This window comes from Sus scrofa, chromosome 5 (genome assembly GCF_054392235.1).
Source record: "Sus scrofa isolate SSC_HxYL_T2T_F1_AM1 chromosome 5, Sscrofa_HxYL_maternal_Yorkshire_Landrace_v2.0, whole genome shotgun sequence".
Taxonomy (NCBI): Eukaryota; Metazoa; Chordata; class Mammalia; order Artiodactyla; family Suidae; genus Sus; species Sus scrofa.
This window is the reverse complement of record NC_139387.1, coordinates 101,583,151-101,608,656: the sequence shown is the minus strand read 5'-3', so window position 1 is coordinate 101,608,656 and position 25,506 is coordinate 101,583,151. Positions and strand designations below refer to the sequence as shown.

Below are 25,506 nucleotides of genomic sequence, written 5' to 3'. Positions count from 1 at the left end.
AGTGTTGACTGGATAACTAATTGTTCACATAATTCATTAGTAATATTAATAATTAACCTTTTAGTTGGTCATTACTTTCAGCATATGTACATCCAGTAGACTTAAAGCAATTATGTACACTGCAATTAAAAATATCTATTCCCTGCTACACTTTTGCTTTATCCTTTCAACTGGCAATTACGTACCAGTGGAGCCATAGAAACATTTTGGGCAAAATCGTCAAAAAAGTTTTCCAGGATATTTTTCTGCTTTCTGATACAAATCATATCAGTTCAGTGCATTGCCTTAAAAACAATTTCATACACCTAAGGTGAAAGTCAAAGGAGTACAGGAATTAACCAAGCAAGAAAAAAAATTCTAGGTGGATAGCAGTCATCTTGTATATAGTCAGTATAGACATAGTTTTTAAAATGCTGCTAATTTCAAAATGGGAAGTGTTTGTTTCTTGTGCTTCCTAATGTTCCCTGTTGGGGTTGAACAGGCTCAAGTCTGCAGCTGTAGTCTAGATTTACATCACAAGACGGCAAGAGGTAGGAGAGCAAAGAAGCTGAGTGTGGATGCCCTTAAATAAGATTACAGACAATAACAAGGATAATATTTTATATACTTTTGACCTGTGTGTTTTATTCTTAAATCTGGTTTGATATTTGTCTTAGGGTAAAAATATTTCTTGTTAAATGTAAGTTCTAGTTAGTAAAAAAATTCACTACTGCATATAAAATTTGGTTTATTGCCAATAGAGACTACAATTCGAAAAGTGTCTGTTCTCTTATTCTAAGAACATTTTTGCTCTTGTAAAACTCTCTGTGTGGGACTTTTGGATTTGGGGTTTAATATGTTCAGGTTTATACATTATGGAGGTGTTTTTTCGTAAGACAACTAGACAGTACCTTTTTGAGTCATCATTGTTTAAACTGCACTGGTAAGCATTCTGTTCTTCTCTTTCCTTTTGAAGATGTAACCCCCAGTTACATGGACACTTATATTGGCAATAGTTTAGGAAGCTGTCTTCGGAGAGAAATCCTGTGCTATAACTTGATTAATGCTACTATTATCCTGCTTTTTTTTTTAATCTGTGTTTTGAACAGGAATTAATAGATGTTCTACTCTTCATTGACACCGTATGTCGGAGAGGAAATTGCCTTGTTTTTGGATAAAGGAAGTAGGAAAACACATCACAAAGCTATGTTTTATGTTTGTGTTATTTGGGGAGCATTTCCTTCTTTGATTATTATTTCTCAGCCAAATGTAGAACCTTTCAGTAGTAAAAGCAGTGATTATCTCATGTACCCAGAAGGACCAAGATGCTTTAGTAATCCGTGACTGTTTTTTCCTTTTAGGAGAGAAGCCACAAGTCTTACCGCCCCTTAACAGTATTGACCTTCCGCTTAAATTATCTCTTTAGTGAACTGAAACCAATGTCATATCATCTCCTAAATATGATGTTTCATGCTGTGGTTAGTGTGATATTTCTTAAAGTCTGCAAACTTTTCCTGGATAACCGAAGTAGTATGATTGCCTCTTTACTTTTTGCAGTGCACCCAATACACACAGAAGCAGTAAGTAAAACTAAAGTAAATCAGTATTTTTTTCATTATTCCTGCACTTGACTATGATGGTATATATTTCTAAGGAAAAAAAATTAACCATGACTTTAATCCAAGCATTTGAAGGCTGCTGAAGTCTTACTGTCCTAATGCACAGTCTGACTTTTCCTACTATGTAAAATTTTTAAATTTAGAACAATTTTTGAAACAAGTATTTATTCAGGAACATAAGATACACTCAACTTTTTTTTTTTTTTTTTTTTTTTTTTTTTTTCCTTTTCAGGGTCGTATCCATGGTGTATGGAGGTTCCCAGGCTAAAGGTTGAATCATAGCTCTAGTTGCTGGCCTACGCCACAGCCACAGCAATGCCAGATCCAAGCCCTGTCTGAGACCCACCCTACAGCTCATGGCAACACCGGGTCCTTAACCCATTGAGTGAGGCCAGGGATCGAGGCTGCATCCTCATGGATACTAGTCAGATTCATTTCTGCTGAGTCATGATGGGAACTCCCAATCACTCAACTTTAGCAATGTAAAATATAAATGAATACGGTTATTTTCTTTGTTAATTTTTTATGACCATAGAGTTTAAATATTTGTTAACTGGGCATTGTTTGTGTTTCAAAGCACAGAAAATAGTAAGGCGAACTTAAGCAAGTGATGAAAATCTATCAAAATGTGTTCACTCAGGAGCAGACATCCTAAACAAACAGTGATGCTCAGTAATGTCATATTGTACATTCCCATGTGTTTCAGAATTGTGAGCTGTCTCTATTACAATGAGTATGTCTGTCACTGAAATAGACTGAAACTATAACTTTATTTTTCTTGATAATCTTGAAACTCCAAAATTGCCTTTCAGTAGAGCAAAAAGGGCTCTATTCATTAGCTTTGTTTACTGGCTTTCAGTTTTAAATAATAATCTGCATGTTTAAACTTTGCAAGAGTGTATGTGCACACGCACATTTGTTGGAGGGGTTTGTGTGTCTCTCCCAGTGTCTTCAACTTTTTGGTATCTAACCACGCATTTTTCTATACATCTACAAAAATGATAGGTTGTTTTAAATTTTATATTGAGTTCAGAATGCTTTAAAAGGCAGTTTGCGAGCTTTATATTTAAACTTTTTGAATTTAAAAGAATGTTTTAAAAGTTTATTGTCTTTTTAAACTTTAGTTTGCAGGTTTATTTATGAGATAGAATGTATAATTTTTTATATTTTAAGGACACTTGTATTTTAAGAAAACATGTAAGAATTAGTCTAGATAATGTACTGTAATTGTGTAAGTTGTTTTCATTGGGGGGAGCTGGGAAAAGGGTAAACAGGACCTCTCTATACTATTGTTGCAGCTATACTGTTGCAGCTTTTTCTCAGTCTGTAATTACTTTGTAATAGTAATAATAAAAATACTGTTATGTTCACTGATAAATTTATTTTTATGGAAGATATACATATTCACCACATGAGGGCACTCAAAGAATGCCTAAAAAACAAATGTCCATTTGAAAAGGTGTGGCAATTTAATTGCTAATTATATATAGTTAAATTTTTAAGATGCTTTTCATTAATATGCACTCCCTCTCCCTTTCTAGGTAACAGGTGTTGTAGGAAGAGCAGAACTTTTGTCATCTATCTTTTTTCTAGCTGCATTTTTGTCGTATACCAAATCAAAAGGACCAGATAATTCCATAGGTAAATGTCTAACATTTTTTTTTTCCTTTAGCTAGAAAACTCTATTAAGTAATGTCTATTTACGTCAAGTGGTTCTAAACGTAGGCCATATTTGGTGTTTATCTTTACATATTTTATTACATTAGCACATATGAACATAAGTATGCAACATTGTCAGTATTAAAATTTTTGGTTTTGTTTTGCCTTTTCTAGGGCTGCTCCTGCGGCATATGGAGATTCCCAGGCTAGGGGTGAAATCGGAGCTGTAGCCGCCAGCCTATGCCAGAGCTGCAGTAACACGGGATCCGAGCCGCATCTGCGACCTACGCCACAGCTCACAGCAACGCTGGATCCTCAACCCACTGAGAAGGCCGGGGATCGAACCTGCAACCTCATGGTTCCTAGTCGGATTCGTTAACCACTGCGCCATGACAAGAACTCCAATATTAAAAATTTTTTTATGTAGTTTACATTTTATAGTGTGTAACAGTTTTTATATGATCTAGTTTTTTAAAATTTCCTTAGAGCATAGGAGTTTTAGGGTCATTCTTATCTCCATTTGCTGTCACCTGTAAACTATTCAAGTACCAATACATTAGTTGACTTTCTATAAATAATACCTGTGAAAGCTGTGTATTTAATTGTTTAGGCAAAGTTAAAAGTCTGGTAGAGTATAACTTTTATTACGTATTGATCATAGTTCAGCTATTTAAGTCCCTTCCATGTGGCCAACTCTGGAAAATGCTGTGTATACATTGGCCTACTAGTCCTAAGGATGCTTGGCATTGTCAGAAGACAAGTTCCAGGCAACAAAACATGATTTTTTAAGAGTGTGGGAACAGTGGACATGGCATGCAAGGGGCTTCACACCATGGCCTTAACCTGTACTTAGTTAATCTCAAATTTTAATTCTGAGTTTTATTCCTGTGTTCTGGAGAATATTCCTTCTCTAGACCCAAGGCACTGGTAATAAGGCTTATTCTATGTGTATGAAAACTTAGTTTCAAGAAAAAAGTAATTTAGCTAAACAGCTTCTTAGATTTGTAATATCAGTAGGTTTGTCTCTTGCTGCTGCACTTAATGCCTTAGTCAAAGAGTTTTTTGTTGTTGTTTTTGTTTTGTTGTCTTTTTGTCTTTTCTAGGGCCACTCCCATGGCATATAGTGGTTCCCAGGCCAGGGGTCCAGTAAGAGCTATGCCACTGGTCTACACCACAGCCACAGCAATGCAGGATCCTAGCTAAGTCCGCAACCTACACCACAGCTCATGGCAACGTCGGATCATTGACCCACTGAGCAAGGCCAGGGATCGAACCTGCACCCTCATGGTTCCTAGTCACATTTGTTAACCACTCAGCCATGACAGGAACTCCTTTGTCGTACAGTTTGAGTGCAGCATAGCATAGTGATTAAAAGCATGGGCTCTAGAGTCTGGTTTCACATTTCAGGTCCACCATTTAGGAGCTCCATTTTCTGTGTTGATCAGATTACATAACCTCTCTGTGTTTTAGTTTCTTTACAAATTGTAGATAGAGTAGCTCCTGCCTATTGAGAAGAATTGGGTGAGTTAAGCGTGTTCAAGCATTTAAAGCAGTACCTGGCTCATAGGGAGCAGTAGACCAATTATTTCCCCTGTTGCCTGTCATGCAGTGAGAGGTAGCTCAGTGAATAATACAGAATTGCAAACTAGTATCCTCTTTACATACCATCCTCAGCAAAACACGAATGATAATCTTAGAAAACACTGTGAACTTCAAGAAACACAGGACTCTCCTGCCTGCCTGTCTAAGCATGTTTCTGTGCTAGTTTTGGGCTAGTCACTTAACTATAGCCAAGCAGACCTTCTTGCTTTTCTTCAAACAGGTGAAGTACCTGCCTTTATACTTGCCATTCCTTCTTTCTTGAATTTTCTTCTCTTAGATCTTCATATAGTTGTTTCATTTATCCTCTTTATATTAACAGGCCTCAGCTCAACGATTCCCTCTTGGAGAAACTTTCTTCACCCCAACTAACTAAATAGACTTTCACTTTATTATATTTTTCATTCTTAATAATTTTACTTGGTTCTTTTTAATGATTTCTTATTTTTTTGTAACTCCAGTATCTTTGCTTATTGCCTCTAGAGTTACTTATTTTAAATTCTTAGTTTATCATTTTAGTACCTCTTACCTAGTTATATATGTTGTTGTGTTTGTGCTCTCTCTTTTATAATCATGGCACCCTTCAGGTATCTTCTTACTATGACCTCAGGCCACATGTTCTCTGAAAGTTATCGACCGCTGTTTCTTTCAAGGAGAAAGACCAGGACCTCTCTGTCCATCCACTGACTCATTAGTACGCAGGGTGGAAAGCTCTGGCATTCCCCAGGGCCACTGCTGATCACTGTTGTTGGCACCATTCCACCAGCCACCTGCTCTAGTCTCTTAAAATCAGCATTAAGAACAGGCCATTCCACTATCCCCCTGTATTTAGATGGAACATACATGGGTGAGAGTGACCACCTAAGAGTGGCTGGTCATTTTGTACTTCCTTGTTTTTTTGCTTTTTAGGGCCATGCCCGTAGCATATGGAGGTTCCCAGGCTAAGGGTCGAATCAGAGCTGTAGCCACTGGCCTACACAACAGCCACAGCAATGCTGGATCCGAGCTGTGTCTGCAACCTATACCACAGCTTACAGCAATGCGGGATCCTTAACCCACTGAATGAGGCCAGGGATTGAACCCGCAACCTCCTGGTTCCTAGTCGGGTTCGTTGACTGCTGAGCCATGACGGGAACTCCTCATTTTGTACTTCTTTAAAAAAAAAAATCTTAGCCCTTACCCCAAAAGGATTTCTGGCATATTCTCATTTAATCCCTGGAACATCCACAAGCTACTGTAGCTGCATATTTCTACAGTAAAGGTGCAGATAATGATTTACCCAGGACAGTCAGAATTGGCTAGGAAAGAAAGTTTTCATGGAATTCCCGTTGTGGGTCAGCAGTAATGAAGCCAGCTGGTATCCATGAGGATTCAGGTTCAATTCCTGGCCCTGCTCAGTGGGTTACGGACCTGGCATTGCTGTGATCTGTAGTGTAGGTCCCAGACATGACTCAGATCTGGTGTTGCTGTGGAAGTGATGTAGGCTGGCAGCCATAGCTCTGATTCGACCCCTACCCTAGGAGCTTCCATATGCTCCAGGTGTGGCCCTCAAAAGAAAAAAAAAAAGGTTTTAGTCTTCTGCTGTAGATGCAGTTCCTCATGACACCCACACAGACATACATGTTGAAGGTAAACTTCAGTACCCAGGAGTTTCTCTCTCCTTTCTCTCTCTGCTGTGTTTTGTTTTGTTTTGTTTTTTAATGGCTGTACCTGCAGCCTATGGAAGTGGAATCAGAGTTGCAGCTGCCGGCATACACCACAGCAAGGCAAGGCCAGATCTGAGCTGCATCTGAAACCTACACTGCAGCTCACAGCTTGAGGCAACACCAGGTCCTTAACCCACTGGTCGAGGCCAGCAATTAAACCCACGTCCTCACTGACAGTAGCAGGGGTCTCAGCCTGCTGAGCCACAGCAGGAACGCCCTCTCTGCTGTTAGTATCTTGGAAGCCATGTCTCCCCTCTCATTCAATCTTTCTAGGCCTGATTTTGGGGGAAGGGAGGTCATGCCAGTGCACCACTTGACCAAAACAAAAACCAAATCATGTTCCTTTCCACCCTTTTAACCTGCATTCCTCATAATGCTCATGTTTTTCTATATAATGATTTTGATTTTTTTTCCATTATAGCTGGTTTACAGTGTTTTGTCAATTTTCTACTGTACAGCTTGGTGACCCAGTGACACTTGCATGTACACATTCTTTTTTCTCCCATTATCATGCTCCATGATAAGTGACTAGACATGGTTCCCCGTGCTGCACAGCAGGGTCTCATTGCTAATCCATTCCAAAGGCAATAGTCTGCATCTATTGACCAATCCATCTCTATCCAGCAAGAATATCATTTAATATAGAAGGGGAAATAAGGACTTTCTCCAACAAACAAAAACTAAAAGAGTAGAGCAATACTAAACCCATTCCAAAAGAAATACTGAAAGGGCTTCTCTAAATTAAAAAAAAAAAAAAATGTACAAAGAATTAGGATGTAGGAAACCACAATTGGAAAGCAATCAATTAAATAAGCCAGCATACAGATCTCAACATGGAGATGTTAAAAAAGAAAAAAATCGAAATCATAGTATGGCACAAATAATACTCATTTTTAATCTAAAACTACATAATTTATATTTTTCTCTTTATTGTTCATTTGTAAGAGAACATAACCTTCATTGGGGCAGATAAATTTTTCTTGCCTTTTATCTCCATTTCCTAGAATGGTTCCTTTATACAGTGGGTATTCTGTATATATTTGTGGAGAAAATGATTAGGTGGATGATTATATTTTAAATTCTGATTGAAAAAATAGAGAAACCTGCTTGGGCGCTCACTCTGTCCTCTTAGCCCCATGGTACTCCCCACATCAGGTACCCTTGCAACCACGATCAGTTTTGTCCCCATCTTTGTGTTTTCCATCCTGTCTCATGTATGTTGTCATGTGCAAAGGTTTTCAACTTGGAATTATTGAATCATTTTAAACTCTAGGTTATGAATGTCCCATACCCTTTTTATAAGCGTGATTTATCGCAGGCCCTTTGCGCTTGCTTTTTCATTACTTCAGGATTCTGTTCAAATGTCTTCAGTAGCACCACTCATCTTCCCTACTGGGTTTGGTTTGGTTTGGTTTTTGGCTGCACCCATAACATGTAGAAGCCCTGGAGCCAAGGATCAAACCTGCATCACAGCTGTGAGGATGAGTCACCTTTGTGGCAACACTGTATCCTTAAACCAGCTGTGCCACAGAGAACTTTCCAGACTGGTGTTTTTCCATTCATCTTCTGTTTTCTCTGTAACACTTTGCTTGTTTATTTATTGTTACCTCTCTTCCCTGCAAATGTAATAAATACTTAAAATAACCATTTAAATACGTGAATACCGAAGGTATGTATCTTTACACAAGTAAGATCAGCTTGGAAATCTGTTTTTTGAAATTGGAATAGATTTTGATGATTGAAATTGATTCTACACGTAGTTTTTTTAAATTGGAATAGATTTTGATGATTGAAATTGATTCTACACGTAGTTGTTTTAAATATCAACTTATTTAGCAAGGGTATTTTTTTTTTGGGGGGGGAACCAAATCACAAATGGTAACTTTAGACACAAAGACTTGATTACAAAAGTCAAAGTGTATATGTTCATCCAGTAATTTAGTCACCAAAGGTTGAAGAACTGAAGTGACTGGTTTCAGTAAAACTTTTGCCCTCATTAGAACTATTAGTTCCTTAGAATTGAATCTAGCATTGTAGAAAGCAGCTATTTGATTTCTATTCCTTGGAGTAAAAATACTCTTAATTTTTTTTCACTCTTGGAGTGAAAAGCTCTTAATTTAGCATCAGAAGAACCAGGTTAAAGCCATGGTCTCCTTATTGTGCATGACTCTTTAAACCTCCAAAATTATTCTCTCATCTTAAAAATGAGTATGATTACAACTGCTGTCTGGTCCCATAGAGTGATTGAGATGCAATGAAATACGCTAAACTGGTTATATAAACTTTAATATATTTTCAAAGCCATTGGTTCCAACTAGTTTTTAATGTATGGAACCTGTGCAGGCATACCGTTCTGTACTTTATTCATTTGCCCTGTTTATTCCCTCTTCTATGCCTTATTAATATATTCACCTTTCCCAGGTTTTTTATGTCCTAACCTTAGGTTCATCATGTATGAATAATCTGTTAATTTCTTTGCTCTATGAATTTCTTGGTGACTATAGCAGGATAGTTCAGGCCTTGATATTAATCTATTACATTAGTATTGATGGCTCAGCCCTAACTAGAATATGAGATTTTTTTCTTTTGAGGAAAAATACTATTATACTTTTATTCCTAATAGTGTTCTGGTTTTGATTGTTTTTCATTGTTTTTCTTTTCAGTAGTTTTAGTCTATGAAGTACTTTAACAATGAAAATGATTTCAAAAACATGTTTCTATATTAAGCCTCATGACAAAGAAAAATGTGTTAGATTTATGAATTTGTTCTTATTTACACCTGAATGTAAGTCAGTAATTTGAGCTTTTATTTGACAAATGTTCTTTATAAAAACTGGGGTCACAAATCATATTACCAAATATTTTTTAAATTGAAAAACAAATTAGAAATCATATTTTCCAATAAGAAAACCAAAGCTCAGAAAAGTTGCCCAAAATCAGAGTTCCTTACTATGGCACAAAAAGATTGGCAGCATCTTCGGGGCACTGGAACACAGGTTCAATCTCCAGCAGGTTCAATCCCCGGCCCAGCACAGTGGGTTAAGGATCCAGCATTGCAGCAACTTCGGGTTAGGTCACAACTGCAGCTCAGATCTGGTTGCTGGCCCAGAAACTCCATATGCCACAGGGCAGCCAAAAAAAAAAAAAAATTGCCTGAAATCACAAAGCAAGTTAGTAGTACATCCAGATTTATGCTCCAGATTTGCTCTCAAAATTCATTGTTCTTTAATCAAATTACTGCTACATAGTAGACATTTATTTAAAATTGATGAAGTAGGTTTTCCATTTAAATAAAATTTGAGAATATTGTTATGAATTTTTAAAAGAAGTGTCAATACAAATGCTTATTGTTAACCTTTTCAGTTTTAATAGGTTTTTTTTCTTTTTTAGTAAGAATAGTACTGTACTTTGCCCAGTTGTTTTCAGTTTCAAGTTTTTAGTTACTTTTGGATATAGTAAGGTATGTAGATATTATTATGATAATTTTAGCTGTTTATCTTCACTTTAAAATGATATTCATTAATCACCACCCTCAACACTGTAAGTTTCTTGTTTCCAAATGATTGGCCACCTTACCTTTTTTTTTTTTTTTTTTTTAATACTCCATTTGGTTAGATAATTTTCCTTTTCACAAAAAAAAATTTTAGTTCAAATTATGTATCTTAATGTTTTGTTTTGAATATATAAAGCAAAAATTACTTAAAACATTTAAATACCTTTTAAAATATAAGGTGTAAGTCAATGGCAAATAACAAATGTGAATATAGAATCACATGTAGTTTTTCAATAATGTCTAATAGTTGTCTAATTTAAAATACCCTTTTATGATATTATAGAATTTTGTGTGTTTTCATATTTTTCTGTTCTTGAATTGCAGTCTGGACTCCAATTGCATTGACAGTGTTTTTAGTGGCTGTTGCAACGCTGTGCAAAGAACAAGGAATAACTGTCGTGGGAATTTGCTGTGTGTATGAGGTGTTTATTGCCCAGGGGGTAAGTAGAAATGTACATTTTCATGTTGCTATCTTTTATCCTATTTGAATCAGATTGTAGTAAGCTTATTTTCTAAATATATCATTATATTAATTGGTCTGTTTACCAATAATGATTGCCAAAAATTTGCAAGAAACAGGCATGTTGTGCCTTCATACCCACTGAAAATTACTTAACGTGTTATATTACACCTTTAGTTTTTTAAAGGATGGCTTTTTAAGTTTCAGTAATGGAACCTTTAGGCAATATGGAAAAGTACACATTAATACTGTACAGTATAATTCATTAGTGGATAAGATTATTAAGCTCAGTTTTATTATCAGTTCCGCACATTTTTCCTTGTTTTATAATTATAGGCAATTTTTATCTAGTCATGCATTTGGAAAGTACTACAGTTGTTGGAGTTCCTGTCCTGTTAATGAACCCAAATAGTATCCATGAGGACGCAGGATTCCATCCCTGGCCTCACTCAATGGGTCAGGGATCTGGGTTGCTAAGAGCTGTGGTGTAGGTCACAGTTCTGGCTCAGATCCTGCGTCCTTGTGGTTGTGGCATAGGCTGGCAGCTACAGCTCCGATTTGACCCCTAGCCTGGTAACTTACATATGCCATGGGTGTGGCCCTAAAAAAAACCTAGAAGAAGAAAAAAAAAAAAGTACTACAGTTGTTGAAAATGTTACAGTAAATTGCTATTTGTTATTTAATTTTTTTTTTCCTTTTTTAGTATACTTTGCCCTTATTATGTACTACTGCTGGACAGTTTCTTCGTGGAAAGGGTAGTATTCCATTTTCTATGCTGCAGACACTAATAAAACTCATTGTTTTGATGTTCAGTACACTATTACTTGTTGTGATTAGAGTCCAGGTTATTCAATCCCAACTTCCAGTATTTACCAGGTATGAAATTCTGGTTCTTTTTTGTTTTTTCTGTCTTTTTTTTACCTTTGGAGTTTAAAGGATTATAAGTGTTCCAGAAAGTCTTTGATGTACACTGAGGTTTTTTTAAAACAGCTTTATTGAGGTATAATTAATACTTTTTTAAAACATGCATGTATTTAAAATGTACAAGTTAATAGGTTCTGACCTGCATGTATACTCAAGACGCCATTACAGTCGAGATAATGACCCCTCAGATGAGTTAAGGCTTCTGTGTCCTTAGTAAGTTCTTATTTCAAGTAGATTTCTTGTGGGCTGCATATAGTTAGTTTTGTCTTCCTGTTTTGTTTGGTCAGACAATTGGTCTTTTTAAATGGGGGGGGGGGGTTGAGTTATTGCTGCAGTTTGATGTAAATCTACCATTCTTGCTAATTGTTTTCTCTTTTTCTCATCTGTTCTGTGTTCTTTTTTTTCCTCTGTCTTCTTTTGGATTGAATATTTTTGTATTACTCCGTTCTTATCTCCTCATTGGCTTACTAGCTCTAAATTTTTGCTGTGTATTTTTTAGTGATTGCTTTAGGGGTTTTTTGGTGTACATCCTTTGCTTATCACAGTTTATCTTTAAGAAGTATTTTAACTGCAGGTATATACAAGTATAAATGTCGGCAAATATAGTACAAATATCATATATAAGAAGTACATTTTTATATAAATATATAAACTTATTATAAGTGAGAATTTAGCCTTTATGCTGTTTGGTGACATTTTTACTGAGTATACATTATAAATCTCACAATGCATTGTTAATTTTTCCTTTATCTTTGGAAGAGATTTAGATTTAAAAATTCTCTTATGTTACCACATAAAGTTACCATTTGTAGTTTTCTTCATTTCTTTGTTAGATCAAGCTTTTCCTCTGGTACCATTTTTTGTTATTGAAGGACTTTCTTTGACATTTCTTAACACGTAGGACTGCTGGTGATAAATTCTTTTAGCTTTTGAAAAAAGCTTTTTTGAAAAATCTTTTACCTTTTTTTTTTTTGGAAAATATTTTCCTTGAGTGTAGAATTCTACATGGATTGTTTTTTATTCAGTAATCTAAAAGCAAGGCTCTTCTCTTCTCTGGCTTACGTTATTTTAACTGGGAAATCCTCTTATCCTTACCTCTGTGCTTCTGCATACAGTGTGCCTTTTTTCTATGCTTTTAATAGTTTCTCTTTATCATTGTTTCTTTTCTCTCTGTCTTTTTGAGACATAAATATATCATTTTATTAGTTTAAAGTGTACAACATAATGATTTTCTATGTATGTAAACCCACACGTGTACACACACACACACACATACACAGAAATGTTTACCATAATGAGCTCAGTTAACGTCCGTCACCACACACAATTATACGATTTTTTTTCTTTTGATGAGAACTTTTAAATCTCCTCTTTCAGCAGCTTGCTGATATATAAGACAATATTGTTAACTACGGTCATCATGTTTACATTGCATCCCCAGTACTTATTTATCTTTTAACTGGAAGTTTGGGTGGAGACGGCCAAAAGGTACAAACTTTCAGTTACTCTTTCTTTTCTCTTCATGTTTCTTGTGCTTGGGTTAACTGAGCTTTTTAGAATCTGTAGGTTTTGCTTACAGGGAAATTTTCCAGTTATGACTTCTTAAAGTATTTTTCTTTGCTCTCCTCTCTTCTGGGACTCAAATTATGTATATTTTAGGCTTCTTGAGGTCAGGCTGATGCTCTATTTAATCATCTTCCCTCCAAAGCTATTTTCCCCGTGTTCATTTCGGGCAGTTTCTTTTGATGCATCTTTAAGTTTGCTGATCTTTTTCTGCATTGTCTAATCTACCCTTGATTTCTGCTAGTTGTTGTCATCCCAGACATTGTTTCCATCTCTCTTTGAGTTCTATTTGAGCCTCTTCTGTGTCTTCCGTGTTTCTACAGGGTCTGGTGCTTTAATGTCCACATCTACTCATTTTATCATGGATGTCATTTCTTGGTCAGTTTAGATTGAATAGTTTTTCTCCTCATGGATTGTATTTTTCTACTTCTTCACATGCCAGATAAATTTTTAATAGGTGTCCTGTATGAACTTTACCTTAGTGTGTTCCTACAAATATTACAGAGCATTGTTCTGGGATGCATATCAATTATTTGAAAAATGTTTCATCTTCAAGTCTTGCTTTTAAGCTTTGTTTTAGGAGACCAGAGCAGTATTTAGGATAGAGCTAATTTTGTTCCACTACTGACACAAGACCGTTGGACTGCTCTACCTGGGAGACTTAATAATGAGAATTTCCACCCTGGCTGCTGAGGAACTGTCACTATTTCTGTTTGGTATTTGTGATTTTTTAATCCTTTCAGGAGGTACTTTCCTAACTGTTAGTTTTCCTAGGTTTGCTATAACAAATTACCAGCAACTGGGTGGCTTAAAGCAGCAGGAATCTAGTCTCTCACAATGCTGAAAGTCAGAATCCAAAATCAAGCTGTCGGTCATAGTTGGTTCCTCCTGAAGACTCTGGGGCAGAATCTGTTTTGTGCCTCTTTCCTGGCTTCTGGCAATGGCTCAGCACCTTTGACATTCCTTGGCATGTTTCTGTTTCACTGTAATCTGTTCCGTCTTTCCTTGGCCTTCTTCCCTGTGTGTTTCTCTGTATATTCTCTTACTTGTATTAGGAGATCAGTCATTGGATAGTGGGCCCACCCTAATCCAGTATGACCTTATCCTAACTTGATTGATTACATTGGCAGAGACCCTGCTTCCAAATAAAGTCACATTCTGAGGTTTTAGATAGGCATAAACTTTGGGGAAACACGAATCAACCCACTGCACTGTCCTTAATTATTTCCTCCCATATATATGCTGATCAGTTCTCACTGGTACTGAGAACTGGAGAGAGATCCTTTACACATCTCCTGAGTTCTCTTTCTCAGCAGCTTTCTTCTCTCTGGGGTATTGTGCCCACTGTTTCTAACCCGCTGGACTCTTAGGGCCCACAGCGCCATCTTCTAAACTCAGGGATACAGATGGGCTCCACTCAGGTTCCCCCTCACTGCCGCACAGACTAAAAACTCTATCCAAGTCCTAAACTCTCCAGATAGGGCTTCCCTCTTTTATTTTTTTCCTATCAGGTATCATTGTCCTTCTCTGCCTGATGCTTAGTTGCTAAAAGAAGTTTTGTGTGTCTCGTTTGTTTTTTTTAGTTGTTTAAGGCTAGAATTAATGGTTATACTGAATTTTAACAATCTTCTTATTGTTTTTCCTACTGCAACATTTAGCATTTTTTCATTTTACCATATTTATCTAAAGTGTAAGAGAATATTTAAACTAGTTCCCTATTCGTTTTTATTTGTTTGACTGACATAACATGCAAGAACTTTTTTTGAAACAAAAGCCTAGAATGTCGTTCTTGTTGCCATCCATGATAGCGCATTGCTGGCCCTGGTTACAATAAATTTTATTCCAACAATTATTTTATGTCCAACACATTCTTTGTGATTTTTCAAGTAATTACCCTTTTTTCCCTATCTTCCTTCCCCTTTGTTTAAAGTTGAAGTATAGTTGATTTACTATGTTGTGTTAGTTTCTGTTGTACAGCAAAGTAATTCAGTTATATATATTTTCAAATGCTTTTCCATTGTAGGCTATTACAAGATACTGAATATAGTTCCCTGTGCTATGTACTAGGTCCTTGTTATTTATCTGTTTTATGTGTGGTAGTGTGTATCCGTTAATCCCAAACTCCTGATTTATCCCTCTCCTTCCTTTTCCCCTTTGGTAACCGTAAGTTTGTTTTCTGTGACTGTGAGTCTGTTTCTCTTTCGTAAATAAGTCAGTTTGTATCATTTTTTTAGATTCCACATATAAGTGATATCATGATATTTGACTTTTTCTGCCTGACTTACTTCACTGAATAGGGTAATGTGCAGGTCTGTCCTTGTTCCTACAAATGGCATTATTTCATTCTTTTTTATGGCTGAGCAATATTCCACTTTGTAATAATTAGTCCTTCTTAATAGTATTTTTTCTTTAAAGAAAAATTACTTTAACTTCTTGAATTTTTACTTGAGTCTAGCCATGCCAGACAACTCATTAAATCATGATAATATGGGAAATAGATTGACTCATAGATATATATGTTATATTTCCTTATTCACCCCTTAGTTTCATTTTTTTTGTTCTATTTATTATTCCTTTTTAGAGAATTTGAATCAGCAGGGTTCTATCTCAAGTTCTCCAGTACGAAAATATGCTTTAGAGGTGTGAATGTATTTGTGTGTGTATAGATGGACAAATGGGGTATATCACATATAAATATATTTTTTCCACATAAAAGCACTTAAAAATGTGTGTGTGTGTATATATATTTGTGTGTCCTATTACTTTTATTCTAGTGTCCTGTGAAGTTGACTGTAATATAGTTTGATTGCTTTGACATGTATTCTTTGACTACAGTTCAGTTATTAAACTACCTATCCTAAATAAACTTAATTTTTTTAAATGAACTCTGACTAGTAGATTACAGGGTAAATGCTTTGTGTCCATTTCTACTGGCTGTTTTGAGAATTCAAGTCCTGACTTTCAAGGTTTATTATTTTTCATATACGTATATGTTCAAATATGAAAGTTTTAAAAATGCTGTTTGTTCAACTAGTATTTACTTCTTCTCAACCATTTGATATTTTTAAGATGACCAAGTCAAGTGAGTAGTAGAAGTTGATTTTTTATTGGCTTATTCATTTTAAAACGAGAAATTGGGTTCTTAGAGGACTATATGTTGATAGAGCCAATAAAATTTAGAACATAGCCTAAAAATAAAAATCTAAAAGCGTTCATTTAACTGTCCTAAAAAAATGATTTGACTTAATTTGCAGGAAATAAGCTAAATTAATGAAATATACATTTAATATATGATGGCCTGTATGAACTAGGGTATAAGCTTATATTAAGTAGGACACAAATAAATGTTACATGAGACTGTGCAGTTACTACACTGTATCGGGAATTGGATTTTTACCTTTCTAGAAATCTAAAGAAAAAGGAAGAGCTCATAGGTGATACAGTTTTCCCTCTTTGAAAAGAGAAAAGCAGTAATTTTTTCTAGGAAGCGTAATACAACAACGAATCTTAAAACTTTCCTTACTACTTTTAATCAGAATATCGTAACTTAATGAAAACACTTCTGCGGAATGTTATAAATGAAATGCATATCTGAATCCTTCTGATAAAAACTAGATAACCTGGTTGCCCTTTAAATCTTTCTTCATAAATATCGTTCCTCTTACTTAGTTAGACACTTCATAGACGGTTTGAATTCTGGCAAGAATATGAAGTATACATAAAAAATATTTATGTCTTCTGTTTAGTGCAATTACCTGTAAAATATTGCTTTTATTAATATTGTTTAGTATTTTATTTATGTACGTTATATACTAACTTTGTGTTTAAAACATGTCTTAAACGTGTCTTAATTTAAACAACTTTTTTTTTTTCATTCTTCATACAGGTTTGATAACCCAGCTGCTGTAAGCCCAACTCCTACAAGACAGCTAACTTTTAACTACCTCCTTCCTGTGAATGCTTGGCTTCTGTTAAATCCTTCAGAGCTCTGCTGTGATTGGACAATGGGAACAATACCACTTATAGAGTCATTTCTAGATGTTCGAAATCTTGCCACATTTATTTTTTTTTGCTTTTTGGGGGCTTTAGGAGTATTCAGTCTCAGATACTCTGGTGATTCCTCCAAGACTGTTTTAATGGTAAGAAAGGTTCTTAAGTTTTCAGATGCTATTACGTTCAGTTTATTAATTAAGAGCCACAAAAGCACCTTTGAAGAGCTGCGTCTTTGTTTATATCATGCTAATTTATGAGCTTGTTTTATGAATAATTTATAAATTGTGTCAGAATTTGATTAATGCTGCACATTCAGCATATAAAACAATATATAAAACAGAGTGATTATGAATTTCCCTAATTTAGTAGAAACTCTAAATTCTGAAATCATGAAGCATGTTTCTTTTTTATATTTCTTATGTTTACCCACCGAGATTGTATACTATTTAAAGAAATGAATCATACTATATACTTCCTTGTTTTCTTGGTACAGAGGAGAGTGTCATGTAAGAGAAGCAGCTTTAACATATATAACTCTTCCTTTTTTTTTTTTTTTTTTTTGTCTTTTTTGTTGTTGTTGTTGTTGTTGTTGTTGTTGTTGTTGCTATTTCTTGGGCCGCTCCCTCGGCATATGGAGGTTCCCAGGCCAGGGGTTGAATCGGAGCTGTAGCCACCGGCCTACGCCAGAGCCACGGCAACTCGGGATCCGAGCCGCGTCTGCAACCTACACCACAGCTCACGGCAACGCCGGATCGCTAACCCACTGAGCAAGGGCAGGGACTGAACCCGCAACCTTATGGTTCCTAGTCGGATTTGTTAACCACTGCGCCACGACGGGAACTCCTAACTCTTCATTTTTTATTAGCAAGATTTTCATTACTCCCTGATATATTTTTTACTGTATTCAGAGAACTCCGACTATTTGAACTCTTTTTTTTGTTTTTCTGAGATCTGTTTCTTTGTAATTTTCTTAACTCTGCCCTCACCTCTTACTCATAATAATTATTTTGCCGCTTACTTAAAATTATTAAAGAAAATGACAATCTTTAACATTTCTTGAGCATTTACTATATGCCAGAAAGTGGTTTGAATTCTTTGCAAGTATATTATTTCTGGCTCCAGCCACTAGGTTTCATTTATTAATTCAATAAAAATTTGAAGTGCAAGGTCTCCGATTTCAGAGAACTTGTATTCTAGAGAAATTTGCAAGAATATAGGGTTTGAAGAAAGATCATATATACTCTTGTCTTTGGACCTGTTGAGTTTGAGGTGCCTTTTTCTCATAAAGATGTTAAATACCACTCTCTGCCTGGAGTTCAGTGTGATGCCTGAACTACACATAACAGTTTGATTAATTGCCGTAGAGAAATTTGGTAATTACCATAGAGATAGTAATTGAAACCAGGATGTGGTTAAGAAGGCCTATGAAGAGATTATAGGGTCAGCTTTTCTCATTGGGTTTTTATCACTTGTAGAGACGGCAACTAGCTAGCACCGTTGTAGATGCATAGAAGTTACTTTATACACATGATGAATACCTTATTAGCATATTGGGTCTTAATTTTCCCTCAGTAAATAGTTGAAGGGGCCGAATGGAATGAAAGAGAAGCCTACATCTAGGTCTTGAAAAACTCCCATGTTTAGATGTTATGTAGCAGAAAATGAACCTAAACAGGAGATAGAACAAATGGACAGAAAGGTGGGAAAGTGTTTCGAGAAAAATCGAATAATTAACAGTAATAGCTGCTATGAAGAAGAAAAGTGAAATCAGTTGGATTTGACCTCTTTTAGATGTTTTGGTTACTTAAATGCAATTTATTTCTGTAGAGTGATTTGAATAGATGAGGAAGTGTGAAGATTGCTACTATAGGTAACCCGTAGGAGTGATTTAACTTTGAATATTTCAAAGGATGAGACAGGCTTGCATTTCCCAACTAAGAGAAGATAGCCAGTCAGCATTGGCTTCAGGAGTAACAAACTGCTGATCTTATGTAGGGCTGGGGGAAAGCACAGATCTGCAATTGATGAATGTTCAGAGGCTGGAGTTGGTTAATGTTGAGGGAAGACTGTTGCTGGTTGGCCTTTAGAATCACTTCCAGCACAGTACTCAGTTGGCTGATTTTTAGATGCAAAGAGATCACTAGTGGGTAGGCTTGCAGAAACATCCTCATTGAGTTGAAGTGTTGACTAAGTAAATGGAGTTAATAGCCAACTACCTGTTACCATGTCTCTAAAAATCATTTCTTAAGAGTATGGAAGCCTGATTTATGTTAAGAGACATAATGAATAGGTAAGATAGCTTAAAGATGTGTTGTCTAAGAAGATTTTTTATGGTTAAAGAGGCAAGAGATGTAATGTAGGTAGGAAGTTGATGAGGAAGTGATTAAGTAAATAAGGAATGATTGATGGTAAGATTTGAGAAAAGCACAGAGGTGTGAAGCTGGTTTGGCCTGAGCTGGATGGAGACACTTCTTAAGTTTCAGGAAGGATGGAGCTGAAGGTGAATGTAGATGTTGATAGGTTTAGTAGTGGAGAATTGAAGAAATTCTTGTTTTACAGCTTTAGTTTTCTCTAGTTTTGAAGTGTACTCGCCTCCTGAAGGTGACATGGGTCAAAATTTGAGAGAAGCAATCACGAGTCAAAATAGTCTAAGAGAGTGGGAGTGAGCCTACTAAAGAAACCTAAGAGGAGTTCCCGTCGTGGCGCAGTGATTAATGAATCCCACTAGGAACCCTGAGGTTGCGGGTTCGATTTCGATCCCTGCCCTTGCTCAGTGGGTTAAGGATCCGGTGTTGCCGTGAGCTGTGGTGTGGGTCACAGATGCGGCTCAGACCCCGTGTTGCTGTGGCTCTGGCCTAGGCTGGTGGCTACAGCTCCGGTTGGACCCCTAGCCTGGGAACCTCCATATGCCATGGGTGCGGCCCTAGGAAAAAAAGACAAGAAGACCAAAAAGAAAAGAAAAGAAACCTAAGAATCCTGAGCAGTCTTAAGTTGATGATCATGAATTTATGATGATATTAATCTGCTTTGCTTTGGGACTTTCTATAGTAGTGCCTTGCTTCTCACATAAATAAAGGCAAAATATATCCAAAGCTGAGGTTCTACTGAAAGAAAGGCAAAAAAGGAGAATTGGGTAAATGGAAAGTTTTGGCAAATAAAATAATGACTTGTGTAGCCATAGGCTGAATAAAAAGTAGAAGATAGTGCTGATGAAATAAACAGGTTTACATAAATTATATTTTATATGTATAAAAAAGGAGAAGCTGTGACCTAAGGTATAGCTGCTTTAAGTATAGTCCTAAACATACTTTCTTTATTTTTTTAATTGAAGTATAATTAATTTACAAAGTGTTGGTTTCATAGAAAACTTAAGGTTACTAAAGGGGAAAAGGAGGGAAGGATGAGATAATTAGGAGTATTAGGATTAACATATAATAACTACTGTACATCAAATAAATAAAAAGGATTTATTGTACAGCCCAGGAAAGTATATTCACATTTTGTAGTAACCTATAATGGAAAATGATCCAAAAATGTTATAGTTATGTATACAACTATATATATATACTACTTTTTGATGGCGATGTTTTCTGAAAATTTCTAGAAGAGATAAATAGATCAAAGGTGTACCTCCCAAGTACCAGATGCCATGTTAAGCACTTACGTAGTAAGATGTCGTATGTATCACAGCAATGTCAGTAGTTACTAATCCCTGGTTTATTTATAAAGAAATGGAGTCACAAGGTGATTTGAGTAGTTTGCCTTAGGTTATGCAGGAGGAAATGAAATAGATTCACCTCTAAACTCTGTACTCTTTCCGCAAGCATCCTTCCTTTTTTTTTTTTTTTCCTTTTAGGGCCACTCCCACAACATATGGAAGCTCCCAGGCTAGGGGTTGAATCGGAGCCACAACTGCCAGCCTACGCCACAGCCATAGCAAGGCGAGATCCGAGCAGCATCTGCAACCCTACCCCACAGCTCACAGCAACACCAGATCCCCAACCCACTGAGCAAGCCCAGGGATCAAACCCATATCCTCATGGATACTAGTCGGATTCGTTTCCACTGCACCACAACGAGAACTCCCATCCTTCCTTTTAAAGAGAGTTTACATCAGTGTGAAAGGATTTTTATGTTAGTCATAGTTAATTTGGTCTCTCTATGTTAATAGAGCACATATTAGAACTTCTGAGTAAGTTAATCATTGAGCCATTTCTTATTCAAGAACCAATAGATTTTTTGAGTGATGGCTTTTCTTTTTTGTGTAGCTTATGCATCAGTCCATGATGTATCTTTGAATGAATTTAACACCTCTAATTATTTCAGGTGAAATTGCCTTAGGGCATCCATGAATTAATAGGAAATTTTTTTAGAAAGGATCATATCCCAGGGAACAAATCTCTGTTTTACTTCTAGATGGTTATTTTTATCCAGCATTTCTGGGAAGTAAAAAGTGAATTACACACCTTTTTTTTTTAATGATTTTTATTTTTTCTATCATAGCTGTTTTACAGTCTGTCAGTTTTCTACTATACAGCAAGGTGACCCAGTGAATTACACACTCATAATGTTTTACCCTTTCACTTAAAAAGAAAACACTGAAATTGCAGATAAATAAATTGATACTGGGCAGTTTGATGGCAGTGCTTTTCTTCAGATTCAGTCTTGCCTCATTACAAATTACTAATTTGTGATTCATGGAGAAAGTATTCTTTTCAATGTATTTTTTTTTTTTTCTTGTCTTTTTAGGGCTGCACCTGAGGCATATGGAGGTTTTCAGAGATCAAATCAGGGCTATAGATGCCGGCCTATGCCACAGCCACAGCAACATGGTAACAAAGCTGTGTCTGTGACCTACACCACAGCTCACAGCAACGCCAGCTCCTTAACCCACTGAGCAAGGCTGGGGATCAAACCCATGTCCTCACGGATACCAGTAGGGTTTGTTAACCACTGAGCCACGACGGGAATGCCAGTATTTACATTTCTGCATCTATATTTCACCAATAAAGCATAATAAAGAAAAGTCATTCTTTCCTCTCAAACTTAAAAAATTCAAACTTCCAAAGCTGAACTTCTGAAGCTTATTTTTTCCACTGGGTACTGTAAAACAAATCAGGTTAACAGAATATGGAAGCAGATGTCCATAGAACAGATGTCCTGATGACAACCAACTTATTTCCTTCCATAAAGTATTTGTGTGCTAGTTATTTGTGTCTTGTCTTTTGTACTTGCTCTGTAATCTGGAAACCATATGCCATCACATTTTCAAAATGGTAAAAAAAAAATCTAAACATTTTGTGATGGTTATTTCTAACACAGTGTACAGTGTTAGAATTTTAGAAATTTTATAGAATAAAAGACTGTTGATTTAAAGGGACTGCTTTTATTTTTATCCATGTACTTAGTCGCTGCTAAATGTATGTGACCCATCAGAATGCCATGCAGAGTAATGCCGAGGTATCGAAGCAGTCTGCTGCTTTGTCTGAAAGATACCTTATCAATTTCCAGTGTGATGTAGTGCTTATATATAGTAGTAAAATTACAAACTGTCATATTTGGCTATTTTATTAACCCACCATTTGTAGTTTGTTTTCTTGAAACTCGCTAATGTATTTTCCTGCCAGTTTATTTTTAACACATGCATGTAAGTTAGATACACGTGTAAGCTGCTAACACACATCCTCATGTGTGTTCTTACCATCCCTAAGTGTCCTCCTTTGCTTCAATCTCTGTTTTTACAGTATTATATAAAGTGGTCTACCAGTACATCATCTAAATTAAATGATGAACTATTTGGATTTGATTATTGTTGTCCATATATTTTTTAATTAAAAAACTGTTTTTTTTTTTCTTTGTAGGCACTTTGTTTAATGGCGTTACCATTTATTCCTGCATCAAACCTTTTTTTTCCCGTTGGATTTGTTGTTGCTGAGAGAGTTTTATATGTTCCTAGCATGGGGTTCTGTATTTTGGTAGCCCATGGATGGCAGAAAATATCTAACAAAAGGTGAATTAAAATGTTAGTGCCCTTAATGCTTATTAGCTACAGAAGTAAATGTGATACATTGAAGTATTTAAAATGTTTATTCAGTTTTTACAAGTCATATTTTTATACCTTTTTGTTTTTCATGTTGTTATTTTCCTCATTTGTCTGCAATTCAGATCAGGAAAGACAGCCCCGTAGGTCCTACTCCATCCTATGTTCTTCCTCATATTTATATAATTTTATTTTATGGCCTGAAACCTATCAAACTTTCAGTCAGATCCAAATGCAAAAAAAGAATATTATGGATACTAAAGTTTCAAATGATCGTTGCTTCTTCCATAGGCAGCAACCCAAGGTGCAGTCTTTTAGTGAGTCATATTGGGCTAATATATGTAAAAAGCATCTAGAAGGCAATCTGTAATTTCTTGCCTCGTCCTAATCACCATGTCCTAGTTGCCTTAAACTAACAGTTAAGGAACAGAATAGCCACAGACTATAAATGCAAGAGATGGTCACTCTCTCAGTTACCCTTCAACCCACAGATTTCTGACTTACTCCTATGTCACTCTGCTAACATAGAGCAGATTACCTCTAGCTAAAACCAGTCCGTGCTTTTATTTGGTTTATTTCTCTGACATCGGTAAAAAGTCTCTGTCCCGATTCTCTTACACCTTTTATTCGCTTCTCCTCAGTCTCTTCTCAGGTTCTTCCAGTTGTACCCCCCCCCCTTAAATATTTTTTTAATTTCTCAGTTTTACTGACAGCCATTTTTCTCGCATTGCGTGGTGTCCGTCATTCATGTCTGCGGTTTTCATTGCCGTCTACCGAAGCACTTCTCGTAGCTTCTATCCATATTTCCAGTTCTGATCACTACCAGTTATTTAGTGCCTGTCATGTGCCAGCGCCATGATTTGTTTTCTTATTTAATCCTGATACTCCTTAACTCCACTTTACACATTTGAAAGTGGAAGCTTATACAGGTTAACCTAAGTTACACAGGACCCCACAGCTAGTAAACAGCACAGTCCTGATTCATATTTACATCTGATCCATGCAGTCTTAGCCTGGTTAAGTGGATCTATCAAAATGAAAGAAACTGAACAGTTCCTGGGGCAAAAAGCACTCAAAGGACATAATACTAAATAAGATCATAGGGATTATTGAAATAACTGTCTTTGTGTAAATAAGAAATTGAGTCCCAAGTAATTAGCCTAAAGCCATATACGTAATACGCATTTTATAAAAAAGTTAATTTTACTCTGACTTTTAATGAATAATTCTAGCTTTAAAATGTAAAATTCAAGAATATCATGACCTCTTGTAGGTATTGTAACAATGTTTTTAAATATAACTGGTGATAAGATTGATCCTTTGTAAACACCAGTAGGAATATTCAAGTTGTAGGGAATGGTACGAAAGGATTCTAAATCCAAAAAGTCACATTTAAAAATTGGTTTTATCAAGAATTCCCGTGTAGCCTAGCAGTTAAGGATTCAGTGTTGTCATCGCTGTGGCTTGGGTTCAGTCTCAGGCTCAGGAACTTTTGCATGCCAGGGGCAAGGCCAAAAAATAAGTTGGTTTTATCAGTTTTTGATCATTAAATCTAAACAAAACTTTTGAAATGCAAATATTAAAATATTTAGTGTAATTGAAGATTGAAGTGTTAAGGTAGTGTTCATAATATTTAGTTTTTGGTGTTGTTCCGTCTCAGGTCGGATGACTGTTAGCCTAATCTTTAGAGTAAATTCAGACACGGTATTTGGAGATATTTAACATAGTTCTTACCTCTGTTTTGGTAATGTAGACAAATTTTTTTGTTCTGCTTTTTTTTCTTAAACAGTATATTAAAAAAGTTATCCTGGGTTTGTCTGTCTATGGTGATATTCACTCATGCCTTAAAAACACTGCACAGAAATTGGGATTGGGAGTCTGAATATACATTGTTTATGTCAGCCTTGAAGGTAAAGTATTCCTCAGAGTGTGTCATCAATATTTCTGTTGATGTCTGTTCAGCCATGTCAGTTACATTGTCTTGACTTGACTTTTAATGAGACTTCACCAAGAGATTAATAAAAATAATTTGTTCTTCATGTGGTGTATACCATAATCAGAGCTCTGAATAGTACTTATCTATATGTCTAGAGGATATGTGAATCATTCCCCAAATGCAGTACAGTTATTATAAGCTCAAATGATAAAATGTTTAAAGAAGAATACTTTGTTTCATTGGTCCCTAAGGAGTACTTTTTTTTTTTTTTTTAAGCTTTTAACATCTCTGAAGTCAGAATAAATCTTACAGTGAAGGGCAACTTATAATTTATTAGTGACCTTTTTCTTAATGGTAGATAAAACAATGGTGAGTCTAAAAATTGATGGCATCTTAGATTCAATTCAGTGAAATAAAATCCATGGCGACAAATGGACCCTTACCATGTAGAAGGTAACCAATGTTTATAATACTA

At 35.9% G+C, this 25,506-nt stretch overlaps 1 protein-coding gene across 8 annotated transcripts in view; it reads left to right on the top strand.

The window, feature by feature from the left end:
- TMTC3 (transmembrane O-mannosyltransferase targeting cadherins 3) overlaps window positions 1–25,506 on the top strand; it is an 85,128-nt gene that overhangs the window by 12,283 nt on the left and 47,339 nt on the right. For 7 of the 8 annotated variants that reach the window (XR_014804521.1, XR_014804524.1, XR_014804523.1 and 4 more), the window contains exons 3-9: window positions 1,341–1,559; window positions 3,140–3,239; window positions 10,440–10,555; window positions 11,279–11,451; window positions 16,949–17,201; window positions 22,917–23,065; window positions 24,885–25,005. Coding sequence is in view for 4 of the 8 variants with exons in the window: in XM_021092779.2 (XP_020948438.1) it covers window positions 1,341–1,559; window positions 3,140–3,239; window positions 10,440–10,555; window positions 11,279–11,451; window positions 16,949–17,201; window positions 22,917–23,065; window positions 24,885–25,005 (1,131 nt within the window). In the remaining 4 variants the exon portion in view is untranslated. The remainder of the gene's footprint in view (window positions 1–1,340; window positions 1,560–3,139; window positions 3,240–10,439; window positions 10,556–11,278; window positions 11,452–16,948; window positions 17,202–22,916; window positions 23,066–24,884; window positions 25,006–25,506) is intronic. The other variant, XM_084957630.1, reaches the window with a different exon arrangement.